General features: G+C 45.8%; 1 protein-coding gene across 1 annotated transcript; it reads left to right on the top strand.

The window, feature by feature from the left end:
* The first annotated feature begins 7,003 nt into the window (after positions 1-7,003).
* LOC131193433 (zinc finger protein 737-like) lies at positions 7,004-14,993 on the top strand. The gene is made up of 5 exons (XM_058173584.1): positions 7,004-7,406; positions 8,650-8,761; positions 9,346-9,425; positions 11,067-11,193; positions 13,322-14,993. Exons 1-5 carry the CDS (start codon positions 7,005-7,007, stop codon positions 14,614-14,616), a joined length of 2,016 nt encoding a protein of 671 aa, XP_058029567.1. The 5' UTR covers position 7,004; the 3' UTR covers positions 14,617-14,993.
* Positions 14,994-17,756: the final 2,763 nt, after the last annotated feature.

Below are 17,756 nucleotides of genomic sequence, written 5' to 3'. Positions count from 1 at the left end.
ATAGATATATATATATATGCTTATACCTCCTAATATTTACTCATATATATGTTTATATATATATCGAACGACTAGCCTTGTGGTGCAACCAAAACAATCTGGAACTGAACACACTCAAAACCGTAGAAATGGTGGTAGACTTTAGGAAAAACCCTTCCATACTTCCACCTCTCACAATACTTGACAACACAGTATCAACAGTAGAGACCTTCAAATTTCTGGGTTCTATCATATCGCAAGATCTCAAATGGACAGCTAACATCAAAAACATCATTAAAAAAGGACAACAAAGAATGTTCTTTCTGCGCCAACTCAGTAAGCTCAAACTGCCCAAGGAGCTGCTGATCCAATTCTACAGAGGAATTATTGAGTCTGTCATTTGCACCTCTATAACTGTCTGGTTCGGTTCTGCAACCCAACAAGAAAAACACAGACTTCAGAGGATAATTAGAACTGCAGAAAAAATAATTGCTACCAACTTGCCTTCCATTGAGGACCTGTATACTGCACGAATCAAGAAGAGGGCCGTGAAAATATTTGCAGATCCCTCGCATCCTGGACATAAACTGTTTCAACTCCTACCCTCAAAACGACGCTATAGAGCACTGCACACCAGAACAACTAGACACAAGAACAGTTTTTTCCCGAAGGCCATCACTCTGCTAAACAAATAATTCCCTCAACACTGTCAGACTATTTACTGAATCTGCACTACTATTAATCGTTTCATAGCTCCCATCACCAATCTCTTTCCACTTATGACTGTATGACTATAACTTGTTGCTGGCAATCCTTATGATTTATATTGATATATTGATCATCAATTGTGTTGTAAATGTTGTACCTTGATGAACGTATCTTTTCTTTTATGTAACACTGAGAGCATATGCACCAAGACAAATTCCTTGTGTGTCCAATCACACTTGGCCAATAAAATTCTATTCTATTCTATTCTATATACTATATAATCTTTTTGTATGATGTTGTGACAAAATGAATAAATAAATAAAATAAATATATCAAATTAATATAGTTGTTGCGTACTTTTGCTTACCTATTATGCTTGTGTATGCCGTTGTGACAAAATAAAAATAAATAAATATGTACGGACTTCAACTCCCAGCATCCCCTCCAACCATCGAGCCAGCTAAGGGATGCTGCGAGTTGAAGTCTACCCAGCTTAAAAGCTGCCAAATTCTAGAAAACCCCATTTAGATGGCTCTAAAGACGAGATTCTCTTCTCTTAGGAGGCTATTTTTTTTCCTCTTACTCCCATCACCTTTGCATCATCAACCTCGGGCAAAAAAACCAACAACAACCCTCCTCTATTCCTCCTTTCTCTTGTAGGGGGCGCCCTCTGTAAACTGCTAAAACAGGGGTCTCCAACCTTGGTCCCTTTAAGACTTGTGGACTTCAACTCCCAGAGTCCCTCAGCCAGCAAAGCTGGCTGAGGAACTCTGGGAGTTGAAGTCCACAAGTCTTAAAGGGACCAAGGTTGGAGCAGTCCTGTGCTAAAACACATAAGAAACCGCGCATGCGCCTGATAGCTTGGCTGGCACTGCTGCTATCTGCAGAATGCAGCTTTTTTAAAAAACAAAAACAAAAAAATGAGGGGAGGGTGGTGGGTGGGTGGGGGAAGAGACAGACAGGAAGTATAGCGAGTGCATCGGCTAGGATCTTCCTCCTGGGCGTCATTGCTCTGCCTTTCTTCTTACCCTCAACCTCCCACCCACCCACCCACCCCCAAAAGGCAAAGGGGACTGCAGGAAGATCTTGCAGGAACGGAGGGACACCGAGTGGTGCCCTTTTCCTCTTCAAGGAGAAGGGGGAGCCGCGGAGGGGAAAAAAGCAAAAAAAAAGCAAGGTATTTCCTCTAGATTGCAAAGCTGTCTTGCTGAGGGAGGGTCGGTGGGTGGGTGAGATGATGGTGGGTGGGACAGAAGATCGGGATCTCTCTTTCTCTCCTCCGTCCCCCCGCTTCTCTCTCTCCTCCTCATCTATCATCTCTCTCTCTCTCAATCAATCAATCATGTATCTCTCTCTCTCCCTCCCTCCCTCTCTCATCTCTCTCTCTCTCATCTCTCTCTCTCTCTTATCTTTCTCTCCCTCCATCATCTCTCTCTCAATCAGTCAATCAATCATGTATCTCTCCCTCCCTCCCTCTATCATCTTTCTCTCTCTCTCTCATCTCTCTCTCTCTCTCTGCCTCCCTTCCTCCATCATCTCTCTCAATCAGTCATGTTCATGTATCTCTCTCATCTCTCTCTCCCTCCCTCCCTCCCTCTCTCATCTTTCTCTCTCTCTCATCTCTCTCCTCTGCCTCCTCCCTCCATCATCTCTCTCAATCAGTCATGTTCATGTATCTCTCTCATCTCTCATCTCTCCCTCCCTCCCTCTATCATCTCTCTCTCTCTCTCTCATCTCTCTCTCTCTGCCTCCCTCCCTCCATCATCTCTTTCAATCAGTCATGTTCATGTATCTCTCTCATCTCTCTCTCCCTCCCTCCCTCTATCATCTTTCTCTCTCTCATTTCTCTCTCTCGCCTAACCTCCCTCTATCATCTCTCTCTCTCTCTCTCTCCCAATCAATCATGTGTCTCTCTCTCCCTCTCCCCCTCTATCATCTCTCATCTCTCATTTCTCTCTCATCTCTCCCTCCCTCCCTCTCTCATCTCTCTCTCTCTGCCTCTCTCCGTCTATCATCTCTCTCTCAATCAATCATGTATCTCTCTCTCACTCTCCCCCTCTATCATCTATCATTTCTCTCTCATCTCTCTCTCCTCCTCCATCATCTCTCTCCTCCTCCTCTATCATCTATCATTTCTCTCTCTCATCTCTTTCTCCCTCCTCCCTCCATCATCTTTCTCTCTCTCTCATCTCTGCCTCCTCCATCTATCTCTCTCTCTCAATCATGTATCTCTCTCTCTCTCCCTCTCCCTCTCCCCCTCTATCATATATCATTTCTCTCTCATCTCTCTCCTCCTCCCTCTCCTCTATCATCTATCATCTATCATCTCTCTCTCATTTCTCTCTCTCTCCTCCCTCCTCTCTCATCTCTCTCTCTCATCTCTCTCTGCCTCTCTCCGTCTATCATCTCTCTCTCAATCAATCATGTATCTCTCTCTCCCTCTCCCCCTCTATCATCTATCATTTCTCTCTCATCTCTCTCTCACCCTCCCTCCATCATCTCTCTCCCTCCCTCCCTCTATCATCTATCATTTCTCTCTCTCATCTCTTTCTCCCTCCCTCCCTCCATCATCTTTCTCTCTCTCTCTCATCTCTCTGCCTCCCTCCATCTATCATCTCTCTCTCTCAATCATGTATCTCTCTCTCTCTCCCTCTCCCTCTCCCCCTCTATCATATATCATTTCTCTCTCATCTCTCTCTCCCTCCCTCCTCTCTCCCCCTCTATCATCTATCATCTCTCTCTCCCTCCCTCCCTCCCTCTATCATCTATCATCTATCATTTCTCTCTCTCATTTCTCTCTCTCTCCCTCCCTCCCTCTCTCATCTCTCTCTCTCATCTCTCTCTCTCTGCCTCTCTCCGTCTATCATCTCTCTCTCAATCAATCATGTATCTCTCTCTCCCTCTCCCCCTCTATCATCTATCATTTCTCTCTCATCTCTCTCTCTCGCCCTCCCTCCCTCATCTCTCTCCCTCCCTCCCTCTATCATCTATCATTTCTCTCTCTCATCTCTTTCTCCCTCCCTCCCTCCATCATCTTTCTCTCTCTCTCTCATCTCTCTGCCTCCCTCCGTCTATCATCTCTCTCTCTCAATCAATCATGTATCTCTCTCTCTCTCTCTCCCTCTCCCCCTCTATCATCTATTTCTCTCTCTTCTCTCTCTCCCTCCCTCCCTCCCTCCTCTCTCTCCCTCCCTCCTTCTCTCCTCTTTCATTTCTCTCTCTCATCTCTCTCCTCCTCCTCACTCTATCATCTCTCTCCCAATCAATTATGTATCTCTCTCTCAATCAATCAATCAATCGTGTATCTCTCTCCCTCCCTCCATCATCTCTCTCTCCCTCCCTCCATCATCTCTCTCTCTCTCCCAATCAATCATGTATCTCTCTCTCTCAATCAATCAATCATCTCTCCTCCTCTATCATCTCTCTCTCCTCCTCTATCATCTCTCTGCCTCCCTCCTCTATCATCTCTCTCCTCCTCCTTCTATCATCTATCATTTCTCTCTCTCATCTCTCTCTCTCCTTCCCTCCCTCTATCATCTCTCTCTCCCAATCAATCATGTATCTCTCTCTCAATCAATCAATCAATCGTGTATCTCTCTCCCTCCCTCTATCATCTCTCTCTCCCTCCCTCCGTCTATCATCTCTCTCTCTCAATCAATCATGTATCTCTCTCTCTCTCTCTCCCTCTCCCCCTCTATCATCTATTTCTCTCTCATCTCTCTCTCCCTCCCTCCCTCCCTCATCTCTCTCCCTCCCTCCTTCTATCATCTATCATTTCTCTCTCTCATCTCTCTCTCTCCTTCCCTCCCTCTATCATCTCTCTCTCCCAATCAATCATGTATCTCTCTCTCAATCAATCAATCGTGTATCTCTCTCCCTCCCTCTATCATCTCTCTCTGCCTCCCTCCGTCTATCATCTCTCTCTCTCAATCAATCATGTATCTCTCTCTCTCCCTCTCCCCCTCTATCATCTATTTCTCTCTCACCTCTCTCTCCCTCCCTCCCTCATCTCTCTCCCTCCCTCCTTCTATCATCTATCATTTCTCTCTCTCATCTCTCTCTCTCTCCCTCCCTCCTCTTTCATCTCTCTCTCTCATCTATCTATCTATCTATCTACTATCTTCTCTACACACACACACACACACACACACACACAGACCTTGCGATCCTCTTTCCGTACATTTCTGGGTGCGAGAGCGCTCCCTTGTGAAATGAGTCCAGAGAAAGGCAAAGGAAAGAAAAAGAATCCATGGGAAGAAAAGCAAAGAGCAGATGGCGGGGAGGGAGGGGAGGAGGAGGAGGGGGAGGAGGGGGGGAAGGAGGAGAGGAAGCAAATAATGACAGTGCCGGTTGCGAGGCTGAATTGCAACCTGGCCAGAATTGTTGCCTTTGCAAAGCAAACAAAAAACAAAAAACAAAAAAACCCCAACCCACCCACCCCAGCTTTGCAATAGTGTGACGAATATCTGTAAATAAAACCAAGCAGAGCTGGGATCCAGATGTGCGAGTGCAAGGCAAGACAGCTGGCCCGAACCGGGAAGAGAGGCAGAGGGGCCGTTTGCACAGCTGCCGGCCTGGACCCTGACTTTTGACAGGTTGACTTCATGTCAGAAAGACATGGCAGTCAGAAGACGCAATGAAAACTCTGAGCTGGCTGAGGAACTCTGGGAGTTGAAGTCCACGAGTCTTAAAAGAGCCAAGTTTGCAGACCCCTGCCCTAGGGCATTTCAGACAAACGGCTGTCCAATCTCTTCAAAATCTCCAGTGTTGAGAAACCCACAATTTCTGGAGGCAAGTTGTTCCGCTAGTTAATATCTGGAAACATCTCTTGCTCAGGAGTTTTTGTCTGCAGAAGGACCGTGTGTAAGGAGGGGTGAGATTTTTCCAGAATCTCTCTCTTTTTTTTTTATTTGCATTTATATCCCACCCTTCCCCGAAGACTCAGGGAGGCTTACACTATGTTAAGCAATAATCTTCATCCATTTGTATATTATATACAAAGTCAACTTTTATTGCCCCCCAACAATCTGGGTCCTCATTTTACCTACCTTATAAAGGATGGAAGGCTGAGTCAACCTTGGGCCTGGTGGGACTCGAGCCTGCAGTAATTGCAAGCAGCTGCTGTTAATAACAGACTGTCTTAACAGCCTGAGCCACCAGAGGCCCTGCAGTTGAGGTCCTAAACAAGGAAGATAACTTTGGAGATCAGAAAAAGGCTGATCCAGGGGTGAAATGCTCCCGGTTCAGACCGGATCGGCCAATCCGGTAGCAATGGCGGCAGGTGGTTCGGAAAACCAATAGCAAAAATCTCTGCCCCCCCCCATGCCCAGCTGAGCCACGCGATCGTAAGAGCCTTTTTTTTGGTTTTTACTTTTAAAAGCATTTTTTTAAACAACCTCTTCGGCTGAAGAAGTTGTAAAAAAATGCTTTTAAAGGGTTAAAACAAGGCTCTGACGATCCCAGCCGAGGTGCCTGATGCTCAGAGGCTTTTTTTTTTAACTTTTAAAAGCATTTTTTAAAAGGTAAAAAAGCTGAAGCCTGCTAGGCAAAAAATTGGGGGAGGGAGGTAAGGGGTTCATTTGAGAGAGAGAGAGAGAAAGAAAGGAAAGAAAGAAAAAGGAAGGAGGGAAGAAAGAGAAAGAGAAAGAAAGAAAAAGAAAGAAAGAAAGAAAAGAAAGAAAGGGGCCACAGGGGCCTCTGGTGGCTCAGACTGTTAAGACAGTCTGTTATTAACACAGCTGCTTGCAATTACTGCAGGTTCTAGTCCCACCAGGCCCAAGGTTGACTCAGCCTTCCATCCTTTATAAGGTAGGTAAAATGAGGACCCAGATTGTTGGGGGCAATAAGTTGACTTTGTATATAAATATACAAATAGAATGAAGACTATTGCTAACATAGTGTAAGCCGCCCTAAGTCTTCGGAGAAGGGCGGGATATAAATGCAAATAAAAAAAAAAAAGAAAGGAAGGAAGGAAGGAAAGAAAAGAAAAGAAAGGAAAGAAGGAAGGAAGGAGGGAGGGAAAAGGAGAGGAAGGAAGGACTACAAACCTGACACTAGACACAGCTTCAGAGGATAATCCAGAGCTGGAAGGGACCTGGAGATCATCTAGTCCAACCCTGCTCCAGCAGGACACTGTTAGTGAGTTTCTGTCTTTTGATCCCCCCCAGTCACATAGCCACGCCCACCCAGTCACATGACCGTCCCACCAAGCCACGCCCACCAAGCCACGCCCACAGAACCGGTAGGAAAGAAATTTAGATTTCACCACTGAGCCGATCCCATTTTTTTTTTTCATTTAGAAAATGCAGAGGGAAAAAATGCACGGAGAACACCCAGCAGAGGAAGGACGACAACGACGACCGGTTCCTCGCCCTGAGACCACCGGAGAAAAAACCGGACCGAAGAACCTAGAGGAAGACGCGGCCGGTTTGCACGATCGGTGCTGGTGTTTCAGAGCCTTCCGATATGAAGAGGCCAAAGGACCCCGACAGCTTTGCAGCCGGCTCCACCAGCTCTGCGCTCGGTGGCTGAAACCAGAAAGGATCACCAAAGCTAAGATGCTGGACCTGGTGATCCTGGAGCAGTTCCTGGCCATCCTGCCCCTGGAGATGAAGAGCTGGGTCCAGGAGTGTGAACCAGACACCAGTTCCCAGGCGGTGGCCTTGGCGGAGGGCTTCCTCCTGAACCAAGGAGAGGAAACAAAGCAGGCGAAATTGCAGGTGAGAGGATTCCATCCTGATAGTTCCAGATGGATAGTAACACCGTTCTTCAATATTTAATATAATATAATATAACAACAGAGTTGGAAGGGACCTTGGAGGCCTTCTAGTCCAACCCCCTGCCCAGGCAGGAAACCCTACACCATCTCAGTCAGATGGTTATCCAACATTTTCTTAAAAATTTCCAGTGTTGGAGCATTCACAACTTCTGCAGGCAAGTCGTTCCACTTATTAATTGCTCTAACTGTCAGGAAATTTCTCCTTAGTTCTAAGTTGCTTCTTTCCTTGATTAGTTTCCACCCATTGCTTCTTGTTCTACCCTCAGGTGCCTTGGAGAACAGCCCGACTCCCTCTTCTTTGTGGCAGCCCCTGAGATATTGGAACACTGCTATCATGTCTCCCCTAGTCCTTCTTTTTATTAAACTAGACATACCCAGTTCCTGCAACTGTTCTTCATATGTTTTAGCCTCCAGTCCCCTAATCATCTTCGTTGCTACTTCAGCTTTCTGGAATTATTAACATTTCTGGAATTATTAACGTTAAATTTTCTAAACCCAGAATTAAATTATTAATCCTGGGTTTAGAAAATTTAGAACTCCGCTGCCTTCGACATGACCTGAGATTAACTCATAGAATCATCTATTACACTGTCCTTCCTGTAAAAGACTACTTCAGCTTCAATCGCAACAATACACGAGCACACAATAGATTTAAGCTTAATGTGAACCACTCCAATCTTGATTGCAGAACATATGACTTCAGTAACAGAGTTGTTAATGCTTGGAATACTCTACCTGACTCTGTGGTCTCTTCCCAAAATCCCCAAAGCTTCAACCAAAAACTGTCTACTATTGACCTCACCCCATTCCTAAGAGGTCTGTAAGGGGCGTGCATAAGAGCACAAACGTGCCTACCGTTCCCGTTCTATTGTTTCCTTTCATTATATCCAATTAAAATAGTTATTACATACTCATATATATGCTTATATATTGTATAATTGTTTCATGCTTATGCTCATATATACTGTGTGAAAAAAATAAATAAATAAACAATGGCAACGTGTCTGTAGGCAAATTAATCCATTGTCGCTTTCAGAGGCCATATTTGAAGCGAACTGTTGTGGCGCCACATTTTTGTGTTCCCACTGATGGAAATTCGGGACTGTGAAGTTGGAAGCAAAGGGTAAGAATCTGCTAATGTGAATATCCTTAACTCCTCTTCTTGTCTGGTGTTTCTTGCCCAGGGATCCTTTGTGGGAGGGGCCTCTGAAAGTCTCAGGGCAAGAGGACATCCATCTCAGGAGCTAATCTTCAACAGAATTTCCTCAAAGGATCCAGGTCGGAACTTCTTAACAGGTACCATAAGGTTCTTTCCAAGAACTGTAAATTCCTTTGTGAGATATATTTTGAGAGTAATAATCCTCCTTCTCCTTTCTTCTCCTTCTCCTTCTCCTTCTCCTTCTCCTTCTCCTTCTCCTTCTCCTTCTCCTTCTCCTTTCTTCTCCTTCTCCTTCTCCTTCTCCTTCTCCTTCTGCTTCTTTTCTTGTTTTCTCTCTCCCTCTTTCTCCTCCTCCTCCTCCCACCCCCAATTTAGCAAAGGGGGGGAAAGTTGCAATCTGTCACATGACTACAACATGACATCACAAGTTTGACATTGTTGTTGTTGTTGTTGTTGTTGTTGTTGTTGTTCTTCTTCTTCTTCTTCTTCTTCTTCTTCTTCTTCTTCTTCTTCTTCTTCTTCTTCTTCTTCTTCTTCTTCTTCTTCTTCTTCTTCCTCTTCTTATTCTTCTTCCTCTGCCTCTTCTCCTCCTCCTCCTCCTCCTCCTCCTCCTCCTCCTCCCCCTCCCCCTTCTCTTCCTCCTCCTCTTCTTCCTCCTTTCTGGATGTCATTAAGGATCCTTTCAAAAAGCCCGCCTCCCCTAATTTTGCCTCTCTCACAGGAAGGAAAACAGCATCACCTGTGTTTGCAGAATCAGCTCCTTCCCATAAAGCAAAAACAGCATCTATGCCTGTGGGTCTGGTAAGTGGAGAACATAGAAAAGGTGCCGAAAAAATAAGGCAGCATGAGGTGCGTTTTGTAACTGTACGCGCGTCAGGGTCCTCTTATTTTTTTTATTCAATATTTTAGGGCTTGCTATTTTTTCCTTCTCTGAGCTTGCCTACACTCTGCTCTCCGTGCCCTTGGATCGAGTGGAGGAGGCTGCTGTCCCTCATCAGAGGGGATCAGTTGTCTATCGGCACTACAGCCTGTCAGCAGCCAATCCTCCCCTCTGTCTGTGTCGTGTCCCCCTCCCCCTCCGATGACCGGGTCTAGGAAGTCCGTATCAAACGTGGCAACGAAGCCTCTGCAGCTTGTCAAATTCCTCCGAGGTTTATCAGGGTAGGCAGGAGTCCAAGTTGTGACTTCAGCAATAGGGTCCGATAGCAGCAAAGTAGATGAGACTTTGCTTGACTCAAGGTTGGAATGCCAAAAGCAGGTCCTTTATATAGGCTGTGGGTGGCTCCATGACTCAGCATTTATCCAGGCCTGCCCCTCCCTTCCTTCTGTTGGCGTCGCCTCTCAGATCTCCGGAAGCGAGGATCCTCCCACTCTGAATTCTCTTCGGCTGCATCTGCTGTCAGTAATTCCAGCACGTGGCTGGCTTCCTGCTCACACGCTGTAGGAGTGACGTTTATCGGGGTTTTTTTGTTCATTCCTGACATCCTGTCCGGGCATGGGGCTAGGGCCGGGGGCTGGAGGCAAGACAGGCCGTTCATCTTCATTATCAGACTCGGAGTCTGATAACAGGCCCGGGTGTAGACGGGAGGGGCCAGCTGAGGAGAGGAGGGAGGACGAGGCACAACAGCAGCATCCTCTGCCCCTGGCCTCTCCCAATTTGCCAAGGGAGACATGCCATCCAGTGGTGGGTTTCAAATCCCGTCACTACCAGTTCGCTTCTGCACATGCGGGTAGCCAGCGCCTCCTGCCACCGCTACCAGTTCGCCCGAACCAAGGTGAACTGGTAGCAACCCACCACTCATGCCCTCCCTGTCGGATAGTTGCAGTTCCTCCTCCTCCTCCTCCTCCAAACTGGGCTCCAATAGGGCCATGACCTGAGCCAGGAGTCTTCCTCTGCTAACTAACTTAAGCGAGATGGATAATAGACACTCTTATTGAATCATTCACATTCTGAACCTTTGGCCCACAATGTGTGGTCAGACTGTGGTCTGTCCGTTTTCTTTGACATCGTTTTTTTTGTTTTGTTTTTGCATTTATATCCCGCCCTTCTCCGAAGACTCAGGGCGGCTTACACTATGTCAAGCAATAGTCTTCATCCATTTGTATATTATATACAAAGTCAACTTTTATTGCCCCCAACAATCTAGGTCCTCATTTTACCTACCTTATAAAGGATGGAAGGCTGAGTCAACCTTGGGACTTGAACCTGCAATAATTGCCTGGTGGGACTTGAACCTGCAATAATTGCAATAATTGCAATAATTACAATAATTGCAAGCAGCTGCTGTTAATAACAGACTGTCTTAGCAGTCTGAGCTACTCAAGGACCCTTTGAATCTTCAAGTAATACACCCATCCTTTTTAAGATACGTGACTTAAGATAGAGAAGTTGCAAGAAAATCCCAGACGTTATATTCACTGGGAACTTTCTCTTTTTTTCAGACTCGTGTGTCTTTCCGAGACGTTGCTGTCTTTTTCACCAAAGAAGAGTGGGCCTTACTGGACCCCCATCAAAAAGCTTTGCATGGTGCGATCATGCTGGAGAATTCAAGAACTGTGGCTTCTCTAGGTAAGGGCTTTGATTTATCCTGATTTGTACGTATGTTTTCCATCTCTTCCTCTTTCGAGACACAGTTAGTCAGTCACAACCGTTCATTTAGTGACCATTCATAGTTACAACTGCACTGAAAAAAGTGACCGATTACCATTTTTCACCGTTACAACAATGGTTGCCCCATCCCCTTGGTCACATGATCAAAATTCGGATGCTTGGTAATTGGTTCGTGTTTATGACGGTTGCAGTATCCTGGGATCAGGTGATCAGGTTTTGCGACCTTCTGATAAGCAAGTTCTATGGGGAAGCCAGATTCACTTAACAACCAGGCTACAGGTAGTTCATTTAGTGACCATTCAAAGTTACGACGACGCTGAAAAATGTGACTTATGACTGTTTTTCAAAGTTATGACCTTTGCAGCGTCCTCGTGATCATGTGATCAAAATTCAGACACTTGGAAACTGACTCATATTTATGAATATTAAAGCAGGGATCACCAAACTTTTGGATCCCAGGGACCACTAAGTTCATAATTTTAAATCCTGCGGACCACTAATATGATCTGCCTAATGACCAGTTGGGTGGGAGTGGCTAGGTAGTCATGTGACTGGGTGGACATGGCCAACTCGATGTCACTCATATTGAAGGGCATCTCGCTGGCTTCTACTCGCCCCTCCCTCCCAGCCACTTTGTCGCGTCCCACTCCTCCTCTGACGGCCGGGTCTGGGAAGTCTGTATCCAGCGTGGCCACGAAGCCTCTGCAGCTTTGCCAAATTCCTGTCAGAGTTCTCAGGGCAGGCAGGAATCCAAGGTGTGACTTTAGCAACCAGATGAGACTTTGCCTGACTCAAGGAATGCCAAAAAGCAGATCCTTTATATAGGCCATGGGGTGTGGCTCCATGACTCAGCACTTATCCAGGCCTGTCCCTTCCTTCCTTTTGCTGACGTCACCTCTCCATTCTCTGGAAGCAGGGATCTGTCCACTTTTCGTCCTCCTGCTCAGCTGCCGGCAATTCTAGCTCATGGCTGGCTTCATGCTCACACGCTGTAGGGAGGTTTGTTTGCTCAGTCTGTCCGGGCATGGTGCCAGGGTTGGGGCTGGAGGCATGCCAGGCCATTCTTCTTCACTATCAGTCTCTGGCTCAGATAGCAGGAGATGGGAGGGGCCCGGCTGAGGAGAGGAGGGCGGGCGAAGCACAACACACTTCTTGCCTGTCTACCCGGGCTCCCTAGGGCCCCAACAGGAAGCAGTTGTTGGAGCTAAGCAGCCACCAGGAGAAAGAGTTGGCAAAACAGCTGGCTCAGTTCAAATTGGATCTAATCGAAAAGGGGGCTCAGCAGAAGCACCTCACTGAGGACTAGGAGCATAGGCTTTCCAAGCAGAGGGAAGACCTGCAGGAGTGCAAAGCCAGGTAGCCTGGAGGCTCAGCGGGCTGAGATGGTCAGCCAGTTCCAGGCCATGATGCAGTCCCACAGGAACAAGGCCCTCCGGCTCTTCGCTACCAGCGGGGCTTCCCTCCAGCCTTCACCCAAAGCCCCACACCAGGAGGCCAAAGCAGACCCCCAAGTCAGAATTCAACCCACACAAAAAGACCCCAAAGGGGGAGACTCTCTGCAGCAACACAAACGTTCATTGCATGTATCCATCTCAGGGGCCGTAGTTTGAGGACCCCTGACTTAGTGCAATATAAAAAATGCAAATAATTTTTCTGCGGACCACTAAAATTTTCTCGCAGACCACCAGTGGTCCACGGACCACCTGTTGGTGACCGCGGTGTTAAAGCATCATCTTGGTTTCCAAATTTAGAAAAAGGAAAGGACTTTTTACATGCTGTTTTTATGAATTTTGTGCATTAATGCTGTATTCTATTATGCCATATGAAATAACTAACTAACTAACTAAATAAGACGAAAGATTTGAAATTCTGGAGAAAAATTTTGCAATACATGGAGTTTTTTTCCCATGGGAGTTCATTTTTCTTTTGCAGTGACTCACTTAACAATTGTGGCAAGAAAGATCTTAAAACGGGGCAATATTTCACTTAACGAATGTTTCACTTAGCAACAGAAATGTTGGGCTCAATTGTGGTCGTACGTTGAGGACTATCTGTACTTACTTTTATTTTGTTTTACCCCATGCAGATGATGGGCCAGAGAATAAGAATAACGAGAAGGCAAGGACGCTTCCAATGCAAACAGTTAAGAATGAAGGACCAGACATGTTTCAAAATATGTGGAGACCAGAACAAGGTGAGGACAACCAGCCAAGCGATCGGGGTGAGCCGTTCTCAACGACTTTAAGTATGGGAATACAGGATTTCCAGACCCAAGACAATCAGAAGGGAGAGAATTCAGGGTATGGAGAACAATTCAAAGATAAACCCGATAGAAACAAAGATCGCCGGATCCACACAAAAGCGAAAGCTTGTGAACGCAGAGACCGTGTAAAGAATTACTACGGGAACTTCCCTCTGACATTATATCAGAGCGTCTCCACCAAAAACAAACCGTATCAATGCACGGAGTGTGGAAAAACCTTCAGCCACTCCAGTTCCCTCACTTCCCATAAAAGGATCCACACGGGGGAGAAGCCGTACAAATGCACCGAGTGCGGAAAAGGCTTCCGACGCAATACCGACCTTACATCTCACAAAAGGGTCCACACGGGCGAGAAACCCTTCAAATGTACGGAGTGCGGAAAGAGTTTTACAATGAGCAGCAACCTGACGTTGCATAAAAGGATCCACACGGGGGAGAAACCCTTTAAATGCATGGAGTGTGGAAAGAGCTTCATCCAAAGGGGTCACCTCACTTGCCACATGAGAATCCACACCGGGGAGAAGCCGTACATGTGCATGGAGTGTGGAAAAACTTTCAGGTGGAGCAGTCACCTGCCTAACCACATGAGGATCCACACAGGGGAGAAACCGTACAGTTGCACGGACTGTGGAAGGCGCTTCAGAGACCGCAGTGCCTTTCAGGTCCATCGAAGGATCCACACGGGGGAAAAATCGTTAAAGTGCACGGAATGCGGGAAGACTTTCAGGGGCAGCACGGATCTCACGATCCACAAAAGGATCCACACGGGGGAGAAACCCTACAAATGTCTGGAGTGTGGGAAGAGCTTCATTAGAAGCAGTCACCTGTCCTCCCATAAAAACATCCACCCAGGAGAGAAGCCGTTTAAATGCCTGGAGTGCGGAAAGAGCTTTACTCAAAGCTGTTACCTCAACTACCATAAAAGGATCCACACGGGAGAAAAACCTTACAAATGTCTGGAGTGTGGAAAGAGCTTCAGCAGGAGCAGTCATCTTTCTTACCATAGAAACATCCACCACGGGGAGAAACCCCACAAATGTATGGAATGTGGGAAAAACTTTACTCAGAGCTGTTACCGTCAGTCGCATAAAAGTATCGATATTAAGGAAAACCCATAAAAATCGGTATCAAGGAAAACCCATAAAAATGCTAGCAGTGTTCTTGTTTTTACATTTTTTTGTAAGCTGTCTTGAGTGGGTATAGAAATAGAAAGGCATGGTATAAATGTAATCATCAATAAAAACAATTGCTGCCTGAAATGAGTTAATCTTTATTTCTTCAGGGATCTATCCTGCATGAGGCAATCTACATTATAATTGGTGGTTGGGTGTCAAGGGGGAATTTCCCTTTTTCCCCCGCCTTTTTTTTCTGCGTGCTCCATTTGCTGTTCTGTGATTTACCTCATGATGTAGTGATATGCCTGAATATGTTAGTTACTGAAATATAGAGGTGATGTCGTGTCCCACTCCTCCTCTGACGGCCGGGTCTGGAAAATCTGTATCAAGCGTGGCCACGAAGCCTCTGCAGCTTTGCCAAATTCCTGTCAGAGTTCTCAGGGCAGGCAGGAATCCAAGGTGTCACTTCAGCAACCAGATGAGACTTTGCCTGACTCAAGGAATGCCAAAAAGCAGATCCTTTATATAGACTATGGGGTGTGGCTCCATGACTCAGCACTTATCCAGGCCTGCCCCTCCCTTCCTTTTGCTGACGTCCCCTCTCCATTCTCCAGAAGCGGGGATCTGTCCACTGTGTCTTTTTGTCCTCAGCTGCCGGCAATTCTAGCTCGTGGCTGGCTTCATGCTCACACGCTGTAGGGAGGTTTGTTTGCTCAGTCTGTCTGGGCATGGTGCCAGGGCTGGGGGCTGGAGGCATACCAGGCCATTCTTCTTCACTATCAGTCTCTGGCTCAGATAGCAGGAGATGGGAGGGGCCCAGCTGAGGAGAGGAGGGCGGGCGAGGCACAACAGGTTGAATATATGCGTTTATATCAAACTACAAGTTTGTGTCAGCATCTCTGACTTCATTTGGGGACAGCTGCTGCATAATTTCCTGACAGAACATTTATCAATTTAAAAACCCTTTTTAGGAAAGAAAAAATAACCCACCCTTTTTTAGTGACTTCCTTAAAGATACACACACCGAGTGAGAAAAAAAAACATTTCCTTATGATAAACTTACGTGGTAAAACAGTTTTGCTGTTGTCATTTTGCATGGAGTTGCCCGACAGCATTAATTTAAAAAAAGAAAAGAAAAGAAAACAACTGGAAATAAGCAGGAATAAATCACTAGGGAAATATAGTGTTGGAACAAGAATACAAGATGTAAACTGTGACCAATCCAGACAACTGCTAAAACTTTAAATCATTCAGAAAGATGTTGAGGGAAGCGGGACAAAGTCTTGGCAACGGAGGGCGGCAAAAATTGCCTTTTTATTCACTCCCCTCATTTTTACACCAACTACTTTTTGCGTGCAATTCTACGCGACTTACAACGTACCGGTAGTCCTCGACTAACGACGCAATTGAGCCCAACATTTCTGTTGCTAAGTGAACTGATTACAGTGTTGAGTTTTGCCCCATTGTACAACTTTCCTTGCCACAATTGTTAAGTGAATCCCTGCAATTGTTAAGTTAGTATCCCGGTTGTTAAGTGAATCTGGTTCCCCCACATTGACTGCTGGTCAGGTCGCAAAAGGCAAATCACATCGTCATAAATATGGACCAGTTGCCAAGTGTCTGAATATTGATCACATGACCACAGGGACTGCAACGGTCGTAAGTATGAAAAACAGAAGTCGCTTTTTTTAGTGCCGTTGTAGCTTCGAACGGTCGCTAAATGAAAGGTTGTAAATCGAGGAGTGCCTGTATAGAGCCAGAAACAGCCATCCAAACAATCTGTAAGTAGTCCTCGACTTACAACCGTATGATTAATGACCGTTCAAAGTTACGGCACTGAAAAATGTGACTTATGGCCATCTTTCACAGTTACGACCTTTCGAGCATCCCCATGGTCATGTGATCAAAATTCAGATGCTTCACACTTATGACAGTTGCTGCATCCCAAGGTCATGTGATCCCCTTTTGCGGCCTTCTGACTAGCAAAGTCAATGGGGAAGCCAGATTCACTTAACAACCGGGTTACTAACTTATCAACTGCAGTGATTCACTTCCCAGCTATGATAAAATTTATTATTTATTTATTTATTTATTTATTAAATTTTTATACCGCCCTTCTCCCAAAGGACTCAGGGCGGTGTACAGCCAAAAAATAAAAAACACAAAAATGTACAATTAAAACGACAATTTAAAACCGAGCATATTAGAAAAAATGGCCACATTTAAAAGTTTAAAATTTAAAATTATAAACCATATAATAATAAAACCCCAGTTAAAATTTAAAATATTAAAAATATTAAAAATATTATGCCAGTCCCGCTTGAATAAATAAATGCGTTTTCAGCTCACGGCGAAAGGTCCGAAGATCAGGCACTTGACGTAGTCCAGGAGGAAGTTCGTTCCAGGCGTGGAGCTCCCACAGAGAAGGCTCTCCCCTGGGCGCCGCCAGCCGACATTGTTTGGTGGACGGCACCTGAGAAGGCCTCTCTGTGAGGCGTCTGGTCGGTGGGAGGCATGCGGTAACAGCAGGCGGTCCCGTAAGTACCCGGGCCCTAAGCCATGGAGCGCTTTGAAGGTGGTGACCAAAATCTTAAAGCGCACCCGAAAGACCACAGGAAGCCAATGCAAGCCGCGCAGGATTGGTGTTACATGGGAGCAACGAGTTGCTCCCACTATTACCTGCGCAGCTGCATTCTGGACTAGCTGCAGCCTCCGGGTGCACTTCAGCAGCAGCCCCATGTAGAGAGCATTGCAATAATCCAAACGGGAAGTGACAAGAGCGTGAGTGACCGTGGAGCAAAACTCCATTTTAACAAATGTCTCGCTTAACAACAAAAATTTTCTGGCTCGAATGTGGTCATAAATTGAAGAAGACCTGTAGTTTTAAGGTAACTTCTGAGGCTCTTTTGATTCATTTCCTACAGGACAAAAGGACCGAGGCTCATTTGACCTGGGTGGGGGACAAGTTTGTTTGCTTAGTTTTTGATTTAATTCTTGAATTATCTTCTTGAATTAATTCCTGAATTAATTCTTGAATCTTCCTCATTCCTATCTGCGCCCTTCTGTGGACTTTTATTTATTTATTTATTTATTTATTGTTTCAATTTCTATACCGCCCTTCTCCCAAAGGACTCAGGGCGGTT

This window comes from Ahaetulla prasina, chromosome 2 (assembly GCF_028640845.1).
Source record: "Ahaetulla prasina isolate Xishuangbanna chromosome 2, ASM2864084v1, whole genome shotgun sequence".
Taxonomy (NCBI): Eukaryota; Metazoa; Chordata; class Lepidosauria; order Squamata; family Colubridae; genus Ahaetulla; species Ahaetulla prasina.
Note: the sequence above shows the minus strand (reverse complement) of the source record. Positions and strands in the feature narration are given on the sequence as shown.

What these genes read in the sequence shown, in the direction of transcription:
- LOC131193433 (XM_058173584.1), top strand. Translation starts at nt 7,005, where the DNA reads ATGCACGGAGAACACCCAGCAGAGGAAGGACGACAACGACGACCGGTT. An exon ending in CAAAGCAGGCGAAATTGCAG is followed by an intron (nt 7,407 to 8,649) that starts GTGAGAGGATTC and finishes TTTCTTGCCCAG; the next exon opens with GGATCCTTTGTGGGAGGGGC. An exon ending in CATCTATGCCTGTGGGTCTG is followed by an intron (nt 9,426 to 11,066) that starts GTAAGTGGAGAA and finishes TCTTTTTTTCAG; the next exon opens with ACTCGTGTGTCTTTCCGAGA.